Raw genomic sequence first — 15,036 nt, 5'->3', positions numbered from 1 at the left:
ACTTAATGTTGCTGAGGGTCACTTCAGGACACAACTGATCCTAAGGGTTAGACTTTATGCATTAGCTGTCTATAGCTCAAAATAAAGAAAGGCCTTTTATTTTTTTTACAATATAGAAGAAAATACCAGATGATGCCACAAACTAACTTGTTAATTCTTTTTAACACACTGTGTTGAACTGGTTTTAAAGAGAACTGAAATAAGGAGCCAGAAATCCAAAATGCATTACACAAAAACTGGACAATTCTTTGAGTATCAGTTAAACTTTGGGAAGAATGGCCACAGTTAGTATAGAAGGCCTAGGGGTAGGCATCTGTTCTGTCCTCCCTGAGCCTGATGCCTGGCTTTGTGAAGAGTCATGAGCGAGAGCCGACAAGTGGCCACTCACCCTGGGCTGAATGTTAGAGCTTTTCTCTCGTAGACTGCCTGGCATATATGGAAGCCAACTGAATGTAGCATAAACATAATGTGCAGAAAATGTTAGATACTACCTTGGGTTTCTTTGTGTCTTAAATAGACAAACAGGTCTTCTTGATCCAGGGATGCTTGTGAACATCCAACAGCCTTTGATACGTGAGGATGGTACAGTTCTCCTGGCCGCAGATTCCAAGGTAACACTCTCTCCTGTGTTGCAGTGCAGGCTGCTTTTCCAACTATACCTGCTCTCTTGGCCATCAGACATGATGCTGAAAGCATAGCCTCCTGTAGCTACATTAATTTCTCATGATAATAGTCATCCTAGGACTTGTTCTAAAGATGCTTGTGGTTTTCAGATACTCCACTCAGGGCTGAATGGCAATAGTCACAATCACATGGCAGCTTTGTGGACATTCAATGGTTCTTCACATGGCATCTTTGTAGATATTCTATGGTTCTGTTCCCTATGAATTTAATCCCCTTATTATACATATTGGCAGGCCCCCAGTATGCTGGGAAGGTAGCTATTTTTTTAAAGCAGCCTTTTGTAAAAGCTCCAGTTCTTTTCCATTAGATAATTTGTAATAGGCTAACAAATGAGCCATAAATAACGAACTTAAAGACTGAGATATCTGTTGGTCCAAGAGGTCATCTCCCATTGTGCCATCTGCACAGTATGTTGTGGTTCTACTGTAATTTATTAATCAGTTCTGTGCTTAAAACTTTGCTACTGGGTGGAGTGGCGTGCTACTTTATCTGTTCTGTCATTTTATCCCAATGTTATTGTATCACATATGTGGATCTGTGTATGTGGCTGTAACCAAAATACAAAACATCAAAAGCCTGATCCATTCTGATATGCAAAAAGATCTTCCTAGCATGACTCTTCATTCACACCTAGAAGCTGGCCTTGAATAAACATGTTACCTTCTTCATTTCATTGCCCTTAAGTCATTCTGTGTGTGCTCATGTTTTAGTGTTACTGTATTACTATTATTTGTTTAATAGGCTGAAACAAGCCAAGGAGCTCTAGGTACACTGGCAAATGTAGTGACCTCTTTGGCCAACCTGAGTGAATCTTTGAACAACGGTGATGCTTCAGAAATGCAGCCAGAGGACCAGTCTGCAAGTGAGATTACTCGGTATGAGCCCCTCTGATACTCTACATTCTCCCGGCATTGTGTTGTAAGGATAGATGCCAACATTTGGCACCTATGCTATAAATAAGTTTTATATTTTTATTTTTGGTCCTGGAAATTGACCTCTGCCTCTGCTTGTGTATAAGACAAGCACTGTGCCAGTGAACTACATACTTCAAAAATACTCTTGTGTCTAATTAAAGAACTATAAAGTTGTCAAAACAACCCCACATATCTGTTGTCTTCCACATTTAACTATGGGAATTTACAATGAAGGAGAACCCACTTATGTCATGTGACAATAAGGCAGTCAGAGCTGCAGTTGGCTCCTTAAACCGGGGTCTTCATCAAACAAATGTTCTTTGTCTTGAGCACTGTGTAATGAACCTGCACAAAACAGCATACCTCTTTCTGTTTCTGTTTCTCTTTGCTCACACCTGTTTTCTGAGTGATACATGCTAGCTGATGGATGGCAATAGTTGGTTCCAGGTGGCATTGGCTAACTGCTCAGGGTGTTTCTTCCCTGCTGCTTGGCCCTTGTGTTTTACTCTTCTATTCTCTATTCTGGCCTTAGTGTCAGGCCAGATGGGGACTTACTGGGAGCTACACAGTCCTCCTGTTAATTTGTAATCCGATGCAATATTGAGACCTCGGTGTAGAGGAAAGCACATGAGATCTAAGTAGAATTAGCTAGGGCTTTCTTACTGTATTTGCCATTGGTGATGTCTGTTTCATTTTTGCTCATAGGGCATTTGACACCTTAGCGAAAGCACTTAATACCACAGATAGTGCTTCACCTCCAAGCCTGGCAGATGGGATAGATGCTAGTGGAGGAGGGAGTATCCATGTCATCAGCAGAGATCAGTCAACACCCATCATTGAAGTTGAAGGCCCTCTCCTTTCAGACACACATGTCACATTCAAGGTGAGTAAGTTAGCACGTGCTATCTACTTCCCCTGTATGCTAGAGCCAGGTACTGTACCAATGCTAGTATACAGTTTCAGACCTTGCAATGAGTTCATTTTGTAATTGTGGCAGAATCTTGAATTCCAAAGCATATTCTTGTTGAAAATGACCCTCCAATAATTGTGGCACATCACAGCCAAGATAGACTGCCATGGTGCTAGCCACTGAGGATCAGGGGCTGGGTGCTCTGCCTTTTCCTATGACAGCAACACAGGCTCAGCCAGGCACCTGTTGGCCTCTCTACTATGTAGAATACTAGTAGGTTCTCAGTCTTTCCCATGCTCTTTCTGTGTCTGCTTTCCCGACAGGGCATCAGGAGGCTCTCCAATCTATAGTCTCCAGAATGAATCTCTTGTCTTAGTACACTCTGTACTGGAGATATCTAGACAGTCATTTGGGTAGATAGGGTCCCTGACTACAGTTGTCCAAGGCTTGTTTCTCAGGTTGCTTCCAAGACACTAGACTTTTTGAGGACATCATAGCATATGGGACCCTGGCAGGCTGTTCTTCCATTGAGATGTTACTTTGCCCAGCACCTTTTCATTACCATCTTGAAGCTACCCTTAAAAACACTTGGCCAGTGAATTAGAGCTAATAACAACAATATAGCTGAGGTCAAGAGTTGTTGAAAACATCTTTGTATAGGTGAGCTGGAAAGTGTCCTATAGGCTCCTGAACCCCAATCCAGATTGCTGGACTCAAGTCACTGAGCAAGAAACCATGGGAGCTGGTGAAAGCCTTGGCTACATGGTCACATATTCCACTAGTGACAGGCTTTTGGAAGTTCTTTGAGATCTGAGACAGTTACCATTGTTGAAACAGGAGATAAGTTGACAAGAGCACCTGTCCATCCTTTAGCTCTTGTGTCACAACGCCTTTTATTTTCCAGCTTACAATGCCCAGTCCTATGCCAGAGTACCTCAATGTACATTACATCTGTGAGTCTGCATCCCGCCTGCTTTTCCTCTCCATGCACTGGGCAAGGTCAATCCCAGCCTTCCAGGCACTTGGGTAAGTGGCCTTTATTCCTGAATGTCCTTGAGTATTGGGATTTGTTCTTCCATTAATGGCCCACAAGTTCCCTGAGGTCCTTTACAGTGTTATTGTTCCACTTTACCTTATTCAGTGACCCAAAGTTGTATTAAATATAGTCAACAGACTGAAAGAAACAATAGTTCTTATTGCCAAGGATTTGTTGCTAGGAGATGTGTCTTGCCTTTGATAGGATGAGTGTCAAGAGTAATGGTTTGTGTGTATACATTGCCTTGCCTCTCTGTTGACCAGCCCGTGAGGACCACTGGCTTGTGTCATCTCTGCAGGAAGCCCCTCCTGCTTGCTTGTTCATGAACATCACTGTTTGGTGATCCTGTTTCCCTGTCAGTCCCAATGCCAGCTCTGCTACTATGCTAAGTAACTAATGTCCAATTGGAATAGGCCACCATTGTAGCATGCAGTCTGGCTAGAACATAAACAACCACATGATAGTGGGAATGTAATGAATGGATGCATGCTGCAGGGTAACCACCATAGGTGATACATGGGAAACATTAGATTGTCCACTGGTTCATACCAGTGGCCTAGGGTAAGCAGATTGGGATTGAGAATCATTAAGAACAGCATTTGACAGCCGTAAGGCTGTGGGAACGTTGTTTCATTTCTTTTTTTTTTTTTTTTAATATTTTTATTACATATTTTCCTCAATTACATTTCCAATACTATCCCAAAAGTCCCCCATAGCGCCCCCCACTTCCCTACCCACCCATTCCCATTCTTTTGGCCCTGGCATTCCCCTATATTGGGGCATATAAAGTTTGCAAGTCCAATGGGCCTCTCTTTCCATTGATGGCCGACTAGGCCATCTTTCGATACATATGCAGCTAGAGACAAGAGCTCCAGGGTTCTGGTTAGTACATCATGTTGTTCCAACAATAGGGTTGCAGATCCCTTTAGCTCCTTGGGTACTTTCTCTAGCTTCTCCATTGGGAGCCCTGTGATACATCCAATAGCTGACTGTGAACATCCACTCCTGTGTTTGCTAGGCCCCGGCATCGTCTCACAAGAGACAGCTATATTTGGGTCCTTTCAGCAAGATCTTACTAGTGTATGCACTGGTGTCAGCGTTTAGAAGCTGATTATGGGACGGATCCCTGGATACAGCAGTCTCTAAATGGTCCATCCTTTCATCACAGCTACAAACTTTGTCTCTGTAACTCCTTCCCTGGGTGTTTTGTTCCCAATTCTAAGAAGGTGCACAATGTCCACACTTTGGTCTTCATTCTTCTTGAGTTTCATGCGTTTATCAAATTGTATCTTATATCTTGGGTATCCTAAGTTTTGGGCTAATATCCACTTATCAATGAATACATATTGTGTGAAATCTTTTGTGATTGTGTTACTTCACTCAAGATGATGCCCTCCAGGTCCATCCATTTGGCTAGGAATTTCATAAATTCATTCTTTTTAATAGCTGAGTAGTACTCCATTGTGTAAATGTACCATAATTTCTGTATCCATTCCTCTGTTGAGGGACATCTGGGTTCTTTCCAGCTTCTGGCTATTATAAATAGGGCTGCTATGAACATAGTGGAGCATGTGTCCTTTTTACCGGTTGGGACATCTTCTGGATATATGCCCAGGAGAGGTATTGCTGGATCCTCCGGTAGTACTATGTCCAATTTTCTGAGGAACCGCCAGACTGATTTCCAGAGTGGTTGTACAAGCTTGCAATCCCACCAAAAATGGAGGAGTGTTCCACTTTCTCCACATCCTCGCCAGCATCTGCTGTCACCTGAATTTTTGATCTTAGCCATTCTGACTGGTGTGAGGTGGAATCTCAGGGTTGTTTTGATTTGCATTTCCCTGATGATTAAGGATGTTGAACATTTTTTCAGGTGCTTCTCTGCCATTCGGTATTCCTCAGGTGAGAATTCTTTGTTCAGTTCTGAGCCCCATTTTTTAATGGGGTTATTTGACTTTCTGGAGTCCACCTTCTTGAGTTCTTTATATATATTGGATATTAGTCCCTTATCTGATTTAGGATAGGTGAAGATCCTTTCCCAATCTGTTGGTGGTTTTTTTGTCTTATTGATGGTGTCTTTAGCCTTGCAGAAGCTTTGTAGTTTCATGAGGTCCCACTTGTCAATTCTCGATCTTACAGCACAAGCCATTACTGTTCGATTCAGGAATTTTTCCCCTGTGCCCATATCTTCAAGGCTTTTCCCCACTTTCTCCTCTATAAGTTTCAGTGTCTCTGGTTTTATGTGAAGTTCCTTGATCCACTTAGACTTGACCTTAGTACAAGGAGATAGGAATGGATCGATTCGCATTCTTCTACATGTTAACAACCAGTTGTGCCAGCACCATTTGTTGAAAATGCTGTCTTTCTTCCACTGGATGTTTTTAGCTCCCTTGTCGAAGATCAAGTGACCATAGGTGTGTGGATTCATTTCTGGGTCTTCAATTCTATTCCATTGGTCTATTTGTCTGTCACTATACCAGTACCATGCAGTTTTTATCACAATTGCTCTGTAGTAGAGCTTTAGGTCCGGCATGGTGATTCCACCAGAGGTTCTTTTATCCTTGAGGAGAGTTTTTGCTATCCTAGGTTTTTTGTTATTCCAGATGAATTTGCAGATTGCACTTTCTAATTCGTTGAAGAATTGAGTTGGAATTTTGATGGGGATTGCATTGAATCTGTAGATTGCTTTTGGCAAGATAGCCATTTTTACAATGTTGATCCTGCCAATCCATGAGCATGGGAGATCTTTCCATCTTCTGAGATCTTCTATAATTTCTTTCTTCAGAGACTTGAAGTTTTTATTATACAGATCTTTCACTTCCTTAGTTAGAGTCACGCCAAGATATTTTATATTATTTGTGACTATTGAGAAGGGTGTTGTTTCCCTAATTTCTTTCTCAGCCTGTTTATTCTTTGTGTAGAGAAAGGCCATTGATTTGTTTGAGTTAATTTTATATCCAGCTACTTCACCGAAGCTGTTTATCAGGCTTAGGAGTTCTCTGGTGGAATTTTTAGGGTCACTTATATATACTATCATATCATCTGCAAAAAGTGATATTTTGACTTCATCTTTTCCAATTTGTATCCCTTTGATCTCCTTTTGTTGTCGAATTGCTCTGGCTAGGACTTCAAGTACAATGTTGAATAGGTATGGAGAAAGTGGACAGCCTTGTCTAGTCCCTGATTTTAGAGGGATTGCTTCAAGCTTCTGACCATTTACTTTGATGTTGGCTACTGGTTTGCTGTAGATTGCTTTTATCATGTTTAGGTATGGGCCTTGAATTCCTGATCTTTCCAAGACTTTTATCATGAATGGGTGTTGGATCTTGTCAAATGCTTTTTCCGCATCTAAGGAGATGACCATGTGGTTTTTGTCTTTGAGTTTGTTTATATACTGGATTACGTTGATGGATTTCCGTATATTGAACCATCCCTGCATCCCTGGGATGAAACCTACTTGGTCAGGATGGATGATTGTTTTGATGTGTTCTTGGATTCGGTTAGCAAGAACTTTATTGAGGATTTTTGCATCAATATTCATAAGGGATATTGGTCTGAAGTTTTCTATCTTTGTTGGGTCTTTTTGTGGTTTAGGTATCAGAGTAATTGTGGCTTCATAGAATGAGTTGGGTAGAGTACCTTCTGTTTCTATTTTGTGGAATAGTTTGTGAAGAACTGGGATTAGATCTTCTTTGAAGGTCTGATAGAACTCTGCACTAAACCCATCTGGTCCTGGGCTTTTTTTAGTTGGGAGACTATTAATGACTGCTTCTATTTCTTTGGGGGATATAGGGCTGTTTAGATCATTAACCTGATCTTGATTCAGCTTTGGTACCTGGTATCTGTCTAGGAACTTGTCCATTTCATCCAGGTTCTCCAGTTTTGTTGAGTATAGCCTTTGGTAGAAGGATCTGATGGTGTTTTGGATGTCTTCAGGATCTGTTGTTATGTCTCCTTTTTCATTTCTGATTTTGTTAATTAGGATGCTTTCCCTGTGCCCTCTAGTGAGTCTGGCTAAGGGTTTATCTATCTTGTTGATTTTCTCAAAGAACCAGCTCCTTGATTGGTTGATTCTTTGAATAGTTTTTCTTGTTTCCACTTGGTTGATTTCACCCCTGAGTTTGATTATTTCCTGCCGTCTACTCCTCTTGGGTGAATTTGCTTCCTTTTGTTCTAGTGCTTTTAGGTGTGTTGTCAAGCTGCTAATGTGTGCTCTCTCTAGTTTCCTTTTGGAGGCACTCAGAGCTATGAGTTTTCCTCTTAAAAATGCTTTCATTGCGTCCCATAAGTTTGGGTATGTTGTGGCTTCATTTTCATTGAACTCTAAAAAGTCCTTAATTTCTTTCTTTATTCCTTCCTTGACCAAGGTATCATTGAGAAGAGTGTTGTTCAGTTTCCACGTGAAGGTTGGCTTTCTATTATTTATTTTGTTATTGAAGATCAGCCTTAGTCCATGGTGATCTGATAGGATGCATGGGACAATTTCAATGTTTTTGTATCTGTTGAGTCCTGTTTTGTGCCCAATTACGTGGTCAATTTTGGAGAAGGTACCATGAGGTGCTGAGAAGAAGGTGTATCCTTTTGTTTTAGGGTAAAATGTTCTGTAGATATCTGCCAGATCCATTTGATCCATAACTTCTGTTAGTTTCACTGTGTCCCTGTTTAGTTTCTGTTTCCATGATCTGTCCATTGGTGAAAGTGGTGTGTTGAAGTCTCCCACTATTATTGTATGAGGTGCAATGTGTGCTTTGAGCTTTACTAAAGTTTCTTTAATGAATGTGGCTGCCTTTGTATTTGGAGCATAGATATTCAGGATTGATAGTTCCTCTTGGAGGATTTTACCTTTGATGAGTATGAAGTGTCCCTCCCTGTCTTTTTTAATGACTTTGGGTTGGAAGTCAATCTTATCAGATATTAGAATGGCTACTCCAGCTTGTTTCTTCATGCCATTTGCTTGGAAAATTGTTTTCCAGCCTTTCATTCTGAGGTAGTGTCTATCCTTTTCTCTGAGATGAGTTTCCTGTAAGCAGCAAAATGTTGGGTCTTGTTTGTGTAGCCAGTTTGTTAGTCTATGTCTTTTTATCGGGGAGTTGAGTCCATTGATATTAAGAGATATTAAGGAAAAGTAATTGTTGTTTCCTGTTATTTTTGATGTTAAAGTTGGCATTTTGTTCTTGTGGCTGTCTTCTTTTAGGTTTGTTGAGGGATTACCTTCTTGTTGTTTCTAGGGCGTGGTTCCTGTCCTTGTATTGGTTTTTTTCTGTTATTATCCTTTGAAGGGCTGGATTCGTGGAGAGATAATGTGTGAATTTGGTTTTGTCGTGGAATACTTTGGTTTCTCCATCTATGTTAATTGAGAGTTTGGCTGGGTATAGTAGCCTGGGCTGGAATTTGTGTTCTTTTAGTGTCTGTATAACATCCGTCCAGGATCTTCTGGCTTTCATAGTCTCTGGTGAAAAGTCTGGTGTAATTCTGATAGGCTTGCCTTTATATGTTACTTGGCCTTTTTCTCTTACTGCTTTTAGTATTCTATCTTTATTTAGAGCATTTGTTGCTCTGATTATTATGTGTCGGGAGGTATTTCTTTTCTGGTCCAGTCTATTTGGAGTTCTGTAGGCTTCTTGTATGTTCATGGGCATCTCTTTCTTTAGATTTGGGAAGTTTTCTTCTATAATTTTGTTGAAGATGTTTGCTGGTCCTTTGAGTTGAAAATCTTCATTCTCATCCACTCCTATTATCCGTAGGTTTGGTCTTCTCATTATGTCCTGTATTTCTTGGATGTTTTGAGTTAGGATCTTTTTGCATTTTACATTTTCCTTGATTGTTGTGCCGATGTTCTCTATGGAGTCTTCTGCACCTGAGATTCTCTCTTCCATCTCTTGTATTCTGTTGCTGATGCTCGTATCTATGGTTCCAGATTTCTTTCCTAGGGTTTCTATCTCCAGTGTTGCCTCATTTTGGGTTTTCTTTATTGTGTCTACTTCCCTTTTTAGGTCTAGTATGGTTTTGTTCATTTCCATCATCTGTTTGGATGTGTTTTCCTGTTTTTCTGTAAGGACTTCTACCTGTTTGATTATGTTATCATGTTTTTCTTTAAGGATTTGTAACTCTTTAGCAGTGTTCTCCTGCAATTCTTTAAGGGATTTTTGTGCTTCCTCTTTATTGTCTTCTGCCTTTTTATCAGTGTTCTCCTGCATTTCTTTAAGTGTGTTATTAAAGTCCTTCTTGAAGTCCTCTATCATCATCAGGAGATATGCTTTTAAATCCGTGTCTAGCTTTTCCGGTGTGTTGGGGTGCCCTGGACTGGGCGAAGTGGGGGTGCTGGGTTCTGATGATGGTGAGTGGTCTTGGTTCCTGTTAGTAAGATTATTACGTTTACCTTTCGCCATCTGGTAATCTCTGGGGTTAGTTGTTATCGTTGTCACTATTTAAAGATTGGAGCAGAAGCTGTGTTCCACTCACCAGCAGTCTCTAAATCCTGCGGCGGGGGTCGTGGGTAGCTGACGGTACCCCGGTGCTGGTCCAGCCGGAAGAGGCCTGTGGTCCTACTCAGGCCGTTTTTCTGCTTCCCTAACTAATGCAGTCTCTGGTCCCGCGTGCAATTGGATTGGAGCAGAAGCTGTGTTCCACTCTCCAGAAGTCTTAAGATCCTGTGGTGGGTGTTGTGGGTAGCTGGTGAGTGTCAGCTGACCCTGCGCCCCAGCTGCCCAGGTGCTTTTCTGACCGGAAGAGGGTTGTGGCCCTATGTAGGCCGGATTTCTCTCTCCCCAACCCGAGCAGTCTCAGGTCCCGCGTGATTGGACTGGAGCAGAAGCTGTGTTCCACTCACCAGCAGTCCCAAAATCCTGCGGCGGGGGTCTTGGGTAGCTGGCGGGTGTCAGGCAACCCTGCGCTCCCGCTACCCTGGCGCTGATCTGGCCGGGTGAGGCCTGTGGCCCTACTCAGGCCAGTTTCTGCTTCCCTAACTAATGCAGTCTCAGGTCCCGCGCAGTTGGATTGGAGCAGAAGCTGTGCTCCACTCACCAGAAGTCTTAAGATCCTGTGGCGGGTGTTGTGGGTAGCTGGCGAGTGTCAGCAGACCCTGCGCCCCAGCTGCCCAGGTGCTTTTCTGACCGGAAGAGGGTTGTGGCCCTATGTAGGCCGGATTTCTCTCTCCCCAACCCGAGCAGTCTCAGGTCCCGCGTGATTGGACTGGAGCAGAAGCTGTGTTCCACTCACCAGCAGTCCCAAAATCCTGCGGCGGGGGTCGTGGGTAGCTGGCGGGTGTCAGGCAACCCTGCGCTCCCGCTACCCTGGTGCTGATCCGGCCGGGTGAGGCCTGTGGCCCTACTCAGGCCGGTTTCTGCTTCCCTAACTAATGCAGTCTCAGGTCCCGCGCAATTGGATTGGAGCAGAAGCTGTGTTCCACTCACCAGCAGTCCCAAAATCCTGCGGCGGGGGTCTTGGGTAGCTGGCGGGTGTCAGGCAACCCTGCGCTCCCGCTACCCCGGCGCTGATCCAGCCGGATGAGGCCTGTGGTCCTACTCAGGCCGGTTTCTGCTTCCCTAACTAATGCAGTCTCAGGTCCCGCGCAGTTGGATTGGAGCAGAAGCTGTGCTCCACTCACCAGAAGTCTTAAGATCCTGTGGCGGGTGTTGTGGGTAGCTGGCGAGTGTCAGCAGACCCTGCGCCCCAGCTGCCCAGGTGCTTTTCTGACCGGAAGAGGGTTGTGGCCCTATGTAGGCCGGATTTCTCTCTCCCCAACCCGAGCAGTCTCAGGTCCCGCGTGATTGGACTGGAGCAGAAGCTGTGTTCCACTCACCAGCAGTCCCAAAATCCTGCGGCGGGGGTTGTGGGTAGCTGGCGGGTGTCAGGCAACCCTGCGCTCCCGCTACCCTGGAGCTGATCCGGCCGGGTGAGGCCTGTGGCCCTACTCAGGCCGGTTTCTGCTTCCCTAACTAATGCAGTCTCAGGTCCCGCGCAATTGGATTGGAGCAGAAGCTGTGTTCCACTCACCAGCAGTCCCAAAATCCTGCGGCGGGGGTCGTGGGTAGCTGGCGGGTGTCAGGCAACCCTGCGCTCCCGCTACCCTGGCGCTGATCCTGCCGGGTGAGGCCTGTGGCCCTACTCAGGCCGGTTTCTGCTTCCCGTTGTTTCATTTCTATGAATCTTCAGTTTTCTTCTCTGTAAAATCCTTGCCAGAAGTAAAATCTTACAAAGCTCTTAATCTAGAGCTGAAGACTGAAGGGGATCTGCAGATAGAAATGTGCTCCTGGGCTGGGTGCTGTGACATATGTCCCCAAATGTAATAGTGACAGTAATTCACCATTATTAAAGGAGAGATGGTTTAGTTTGTCATTCTCGGGGCAACTCGACAGGCAGTAACTGTTGAACAAACATCTGCAAATTCTTGACTGCCTGCCCTTGCTGCCATTTGGAAGATAGCTGACATCTCAGGGTTATCAGTACTGTTCTATGAAGGTGTCCTAATGTGCAGCTAAACAGTGGTGGTCTTAGTTCCCTGAGTGGGGTTTTTGTTTTGTTTTTTCATCTGAGCATTTTGAAACCTCCTCCAGATCAGTAAGCACCAAAATCAGTAGGAGACTCTGATGTTGACCTCTGGCCTAAATGCAAATGTACGCATGCACATATACCCATACAATGATGTACATATAATCACATACATATAAAGGATGTTTTTTAAACTGATTGTCACAGCTTGCATAAAGAGATCAGAGGAATATTTGGGGATATCGGTTCTCTCCACCATGTGGATTTTTCCTAAGGGACTTTACTTAAACTTAAAACCTTCATGGACTTACTCAAGGACTTGGGTCATTTTTCTGGGAATGACCTGAACGTATAATAAACCATTTTCATATCCTTGCTAGATGGTGGATAGTGCTAGGGCTTTGAGTCCATAAAGCTCACATGCCTAGAGTCAGCCACATGAAACACACTCAGCCTTATCCTTGTGTTCCCAGACAGGACTGCAATACCAGCCTGGTGAGGGCCTGCTGGAATGAGCTCTTCACTCTTGGCCTGGCCCAGTGTGCCCAGGTCATGAGTCTCTCCACCATCCTGGCAGCCATTGTCAACCACCTACAGAACAGCATCCAGGAAGGTAGGTCCTAGGGCTAGGGGAGTGGAATATATCTTTATCCAATCTGTGCCTGGATCAAAGCCCAGCCTGTGTCAAGTTGACCCAGCTGATCTTTGTGAATGGACAAACAACTGTCCTGTAGTAAGATCTGCAATGGCATCTAATAAATTTTATAGTTAAGTGGAGTAGCAGCTGTGGCAGTAGAAAATTCATTTTAGCCCTGCAGAAGCTAGCCCCTGTGAACTGAGGCATGAGTTGCCATGAAGGAATTAACCCTTGGCAACTACAGGCTGAATTAGGTGCATTACTGAGGTAATTTAAGATTTTTTTTCTTATTTATATTATGTATATGAGTACACTGTAGGTCTTGAGACACACCAGAAGAGGGCATCATAATCCCACTACAGAAACACCATGTGGTTGCTGGGAATTGAACTCGGGATCCCTAGAAGAGTAGTCAGTGCTTTTAACCACCATTTCTCCAGCCCTTGAGTACCCTTTAAAAAAAGATTTCTTGTATAAATGTGCCTGTGCCATGTGTGTACAATGTCCAGAAATTAAAGGGGGCATCAAATCTCCCAGAACTGATGTTACAGATGATTGTGAACCACTGTTGTGTGGTCCTGGGAACTGAAACCAGGTCCTCTATAAGAGCATTGAGTGCTCTTAACTACTGAGCCATCTCTCCAGGAACAAACACTTCTTAATACTCCACCTTCATCTGGAAATGCAGCCCTTGACAAGCTTGAAATGACTTGGTTCTCTTTAGAAAGTGAACTTAACCTCCATTTGTCTGTGATGCTCCTTAAAAGACTGATCTTGCTCTTAGTTTTCCTCAGAGGTTCTGTGATTTTTTTTCTAGATAAGCTTTCTGGTGACCGGATAAAGCAAGTGATGGAGCACATCTGGAAGCTGCAGGAGTTCTGTAACAGCATGGCGAAACTGGATATAGACGGCTATGAGTACGCATACCTTAAAGCTATAGTTCTCTTTAGTCCCGGTAAGATATGTGGTGGGGACTTGTGACACTTTGCACTGTGTCTACTGATGTTTCTGAACATGGCCATATTGTCATCAGTGGTGTAGGAAAGCCCTTTAATATTTTATATAACCTAGAGTGTTATTAATAAGTGCTTTGGTATCAAGTATCAATAATTCTTGTTCTATAGCCCTAAAGAAATGTTCCTGGGGATTCATGTTCTGAATACATTTAATTTGCACCTCCACCAAGCCATTGTCCAAATAGGACCACCATCCAGTGCTATTTTTCTTGTTTGGGCTCTCCCATTTCCAGGTTCTCTAGTTATGTATAATCCAGGTAGACTGGAATTTACCTTTACTGACTCTGGATAACAATAGGCCTGACTATAGCAGCTGAAGAGACAGAGAATTCTTGGTGGAATGAAAAAGGCACCTGGACTGGCCTCACATTCTTCTCTAACTGTTCTCAAAACCTCTGGAGAAGTCATTTGGGCTTACCATTGACCTCAACAGCAAGGGCTGACTGTAGCATAATCGTTTTCTTCTTCCTCAGACTCCTTACCATAACAAGGTGTCTATTGAAAAGGAGTCATTACGTAATTAAACATCTGAAAAGAGACTATTTCTCATATATTTAGAAATCTCTCTTTCCTAGAGTAGTATAAAGCAGGAAGTCTAGAGCCAATTCAGGGGTGCTGTTTAGGTAAGGCTGTTAGGCTCTACCTGGGAGCCACCCACCTTCCTAGGACTCTTAAAGCCTTGGAAAAATACAGAGGCAAAGCCAGTATTGTGACAACTTCCCAATTTATTGAGCCAACCTTCAAGTCCAGTTGCTTATATTTGATAAGTATCAATCAACAGACTAAAAAGAAAGATGAAGATTTCTATAATACTTTCCAAATCCAGAAAGAAACTTGGGGTTTACTTTTCTGTTTTCAGATCATCCAGGTTTGACAGGCACAAGCCAGATTGAGAAATTTCAGGAGAAGGCACAGATGGAATTACAGGACTATGTGCAGAAAACTTACTCAGAAGATACTTACAGGTGAGGCACAAGGCCATGCCCCACACAAAAGAATGGGTGGGGCGGGACGGGGTATGGTAGGGCATGTGGCTGGGTCAGATTCTAGCAGTGTGGAGAGCCTCCTTTAGATCACTGACATCTCCAGGTATAAGTAAGAAAGAGCACAAACATAAGGGAATGCCAGGCTGGATGCTTCTGACTGCTGGTGACAGTCAGAACAGGAATACTCTTCTGGAACTAACTCCTCACACATTAGAGAGGTGCTTAGCACTCATGGGGAGAGGCAGCATTCCAGTCCTTAACAAAAATGAAATCTGGCCCAAATTAAGAAGTGAGTTACATAAGGTAATTTTGCCCTTAGAGAAAACTGATGGGGGAAAAGTCCTTTTATATAGGTGAGAAATAATT

The 15,036-nt window shown here is 43.4% G+C and overlaps 1 protein-coding gene across 5 annotated transcripts in view; it reads left to right on the top strand.

Annotated features, from left to right (window-relative positions):
- Positions 1 to 15,036, top strand: part of Nr2c2 (nuclear receptor subfamily 2 group C member 2) — a 78,319-nt gene that overhangs the window by 54,976 nt on the left and 8,307 nt on the right. For all 5 annotated transcript variants that reach the window (XM_021164250.3, XM_021164251.3, XM_029478885.2 and 2 more), the window contains 7 exons: positions 518 to 611; positions 1,426 to 1,559; positions 2,304 to 2,481; positions 3,413 to 3,534; positions 12,505 to 12,644; positions 13,486 to 13,623; positions 14,544 to 14,649. In XM_021164250.3, coding sequence (XP_021019909.2) covers positions 518 to 611; positions 1,426 to 1,559; positions 2,304 to 2,481; positions 3,413 to 3,534; positions 12,505 to 12,644; positions 13,486 to 13,623; positions 14,544 to 14,649 — 912 coding nt within the window. The remainder of the gene's footprint in view (positions 1 to 517; positions 612 to 1,425; positions 1,560 to 2,303; positions 2,482 to 3,412; positions 3,535 to 12,504; positions 12,645 to 13,485; positions 13,624 to 14,543; positions 14,650 to 15,036) is intronic.

This window comes from Mus caroli, unplaced genomic scaffold (genome assembly GCF_978045245.1).
Source record: "Mus caroli unplaced genomic scaffold, Mus_caroli_1 scaffold_7, whole genome shotgun sequence".
NCBI classification, from domain to species: Eukaryota; Metazoa; Chordata; class Mammalia; order Rodentia; family Muridae; genus Mus; species Mus caroli.
The sequence above is the reverse complement of the archived record's forward strand: the minus strand, read 5'-3'. Positions and strand labels throughout refer to the sequence as shown.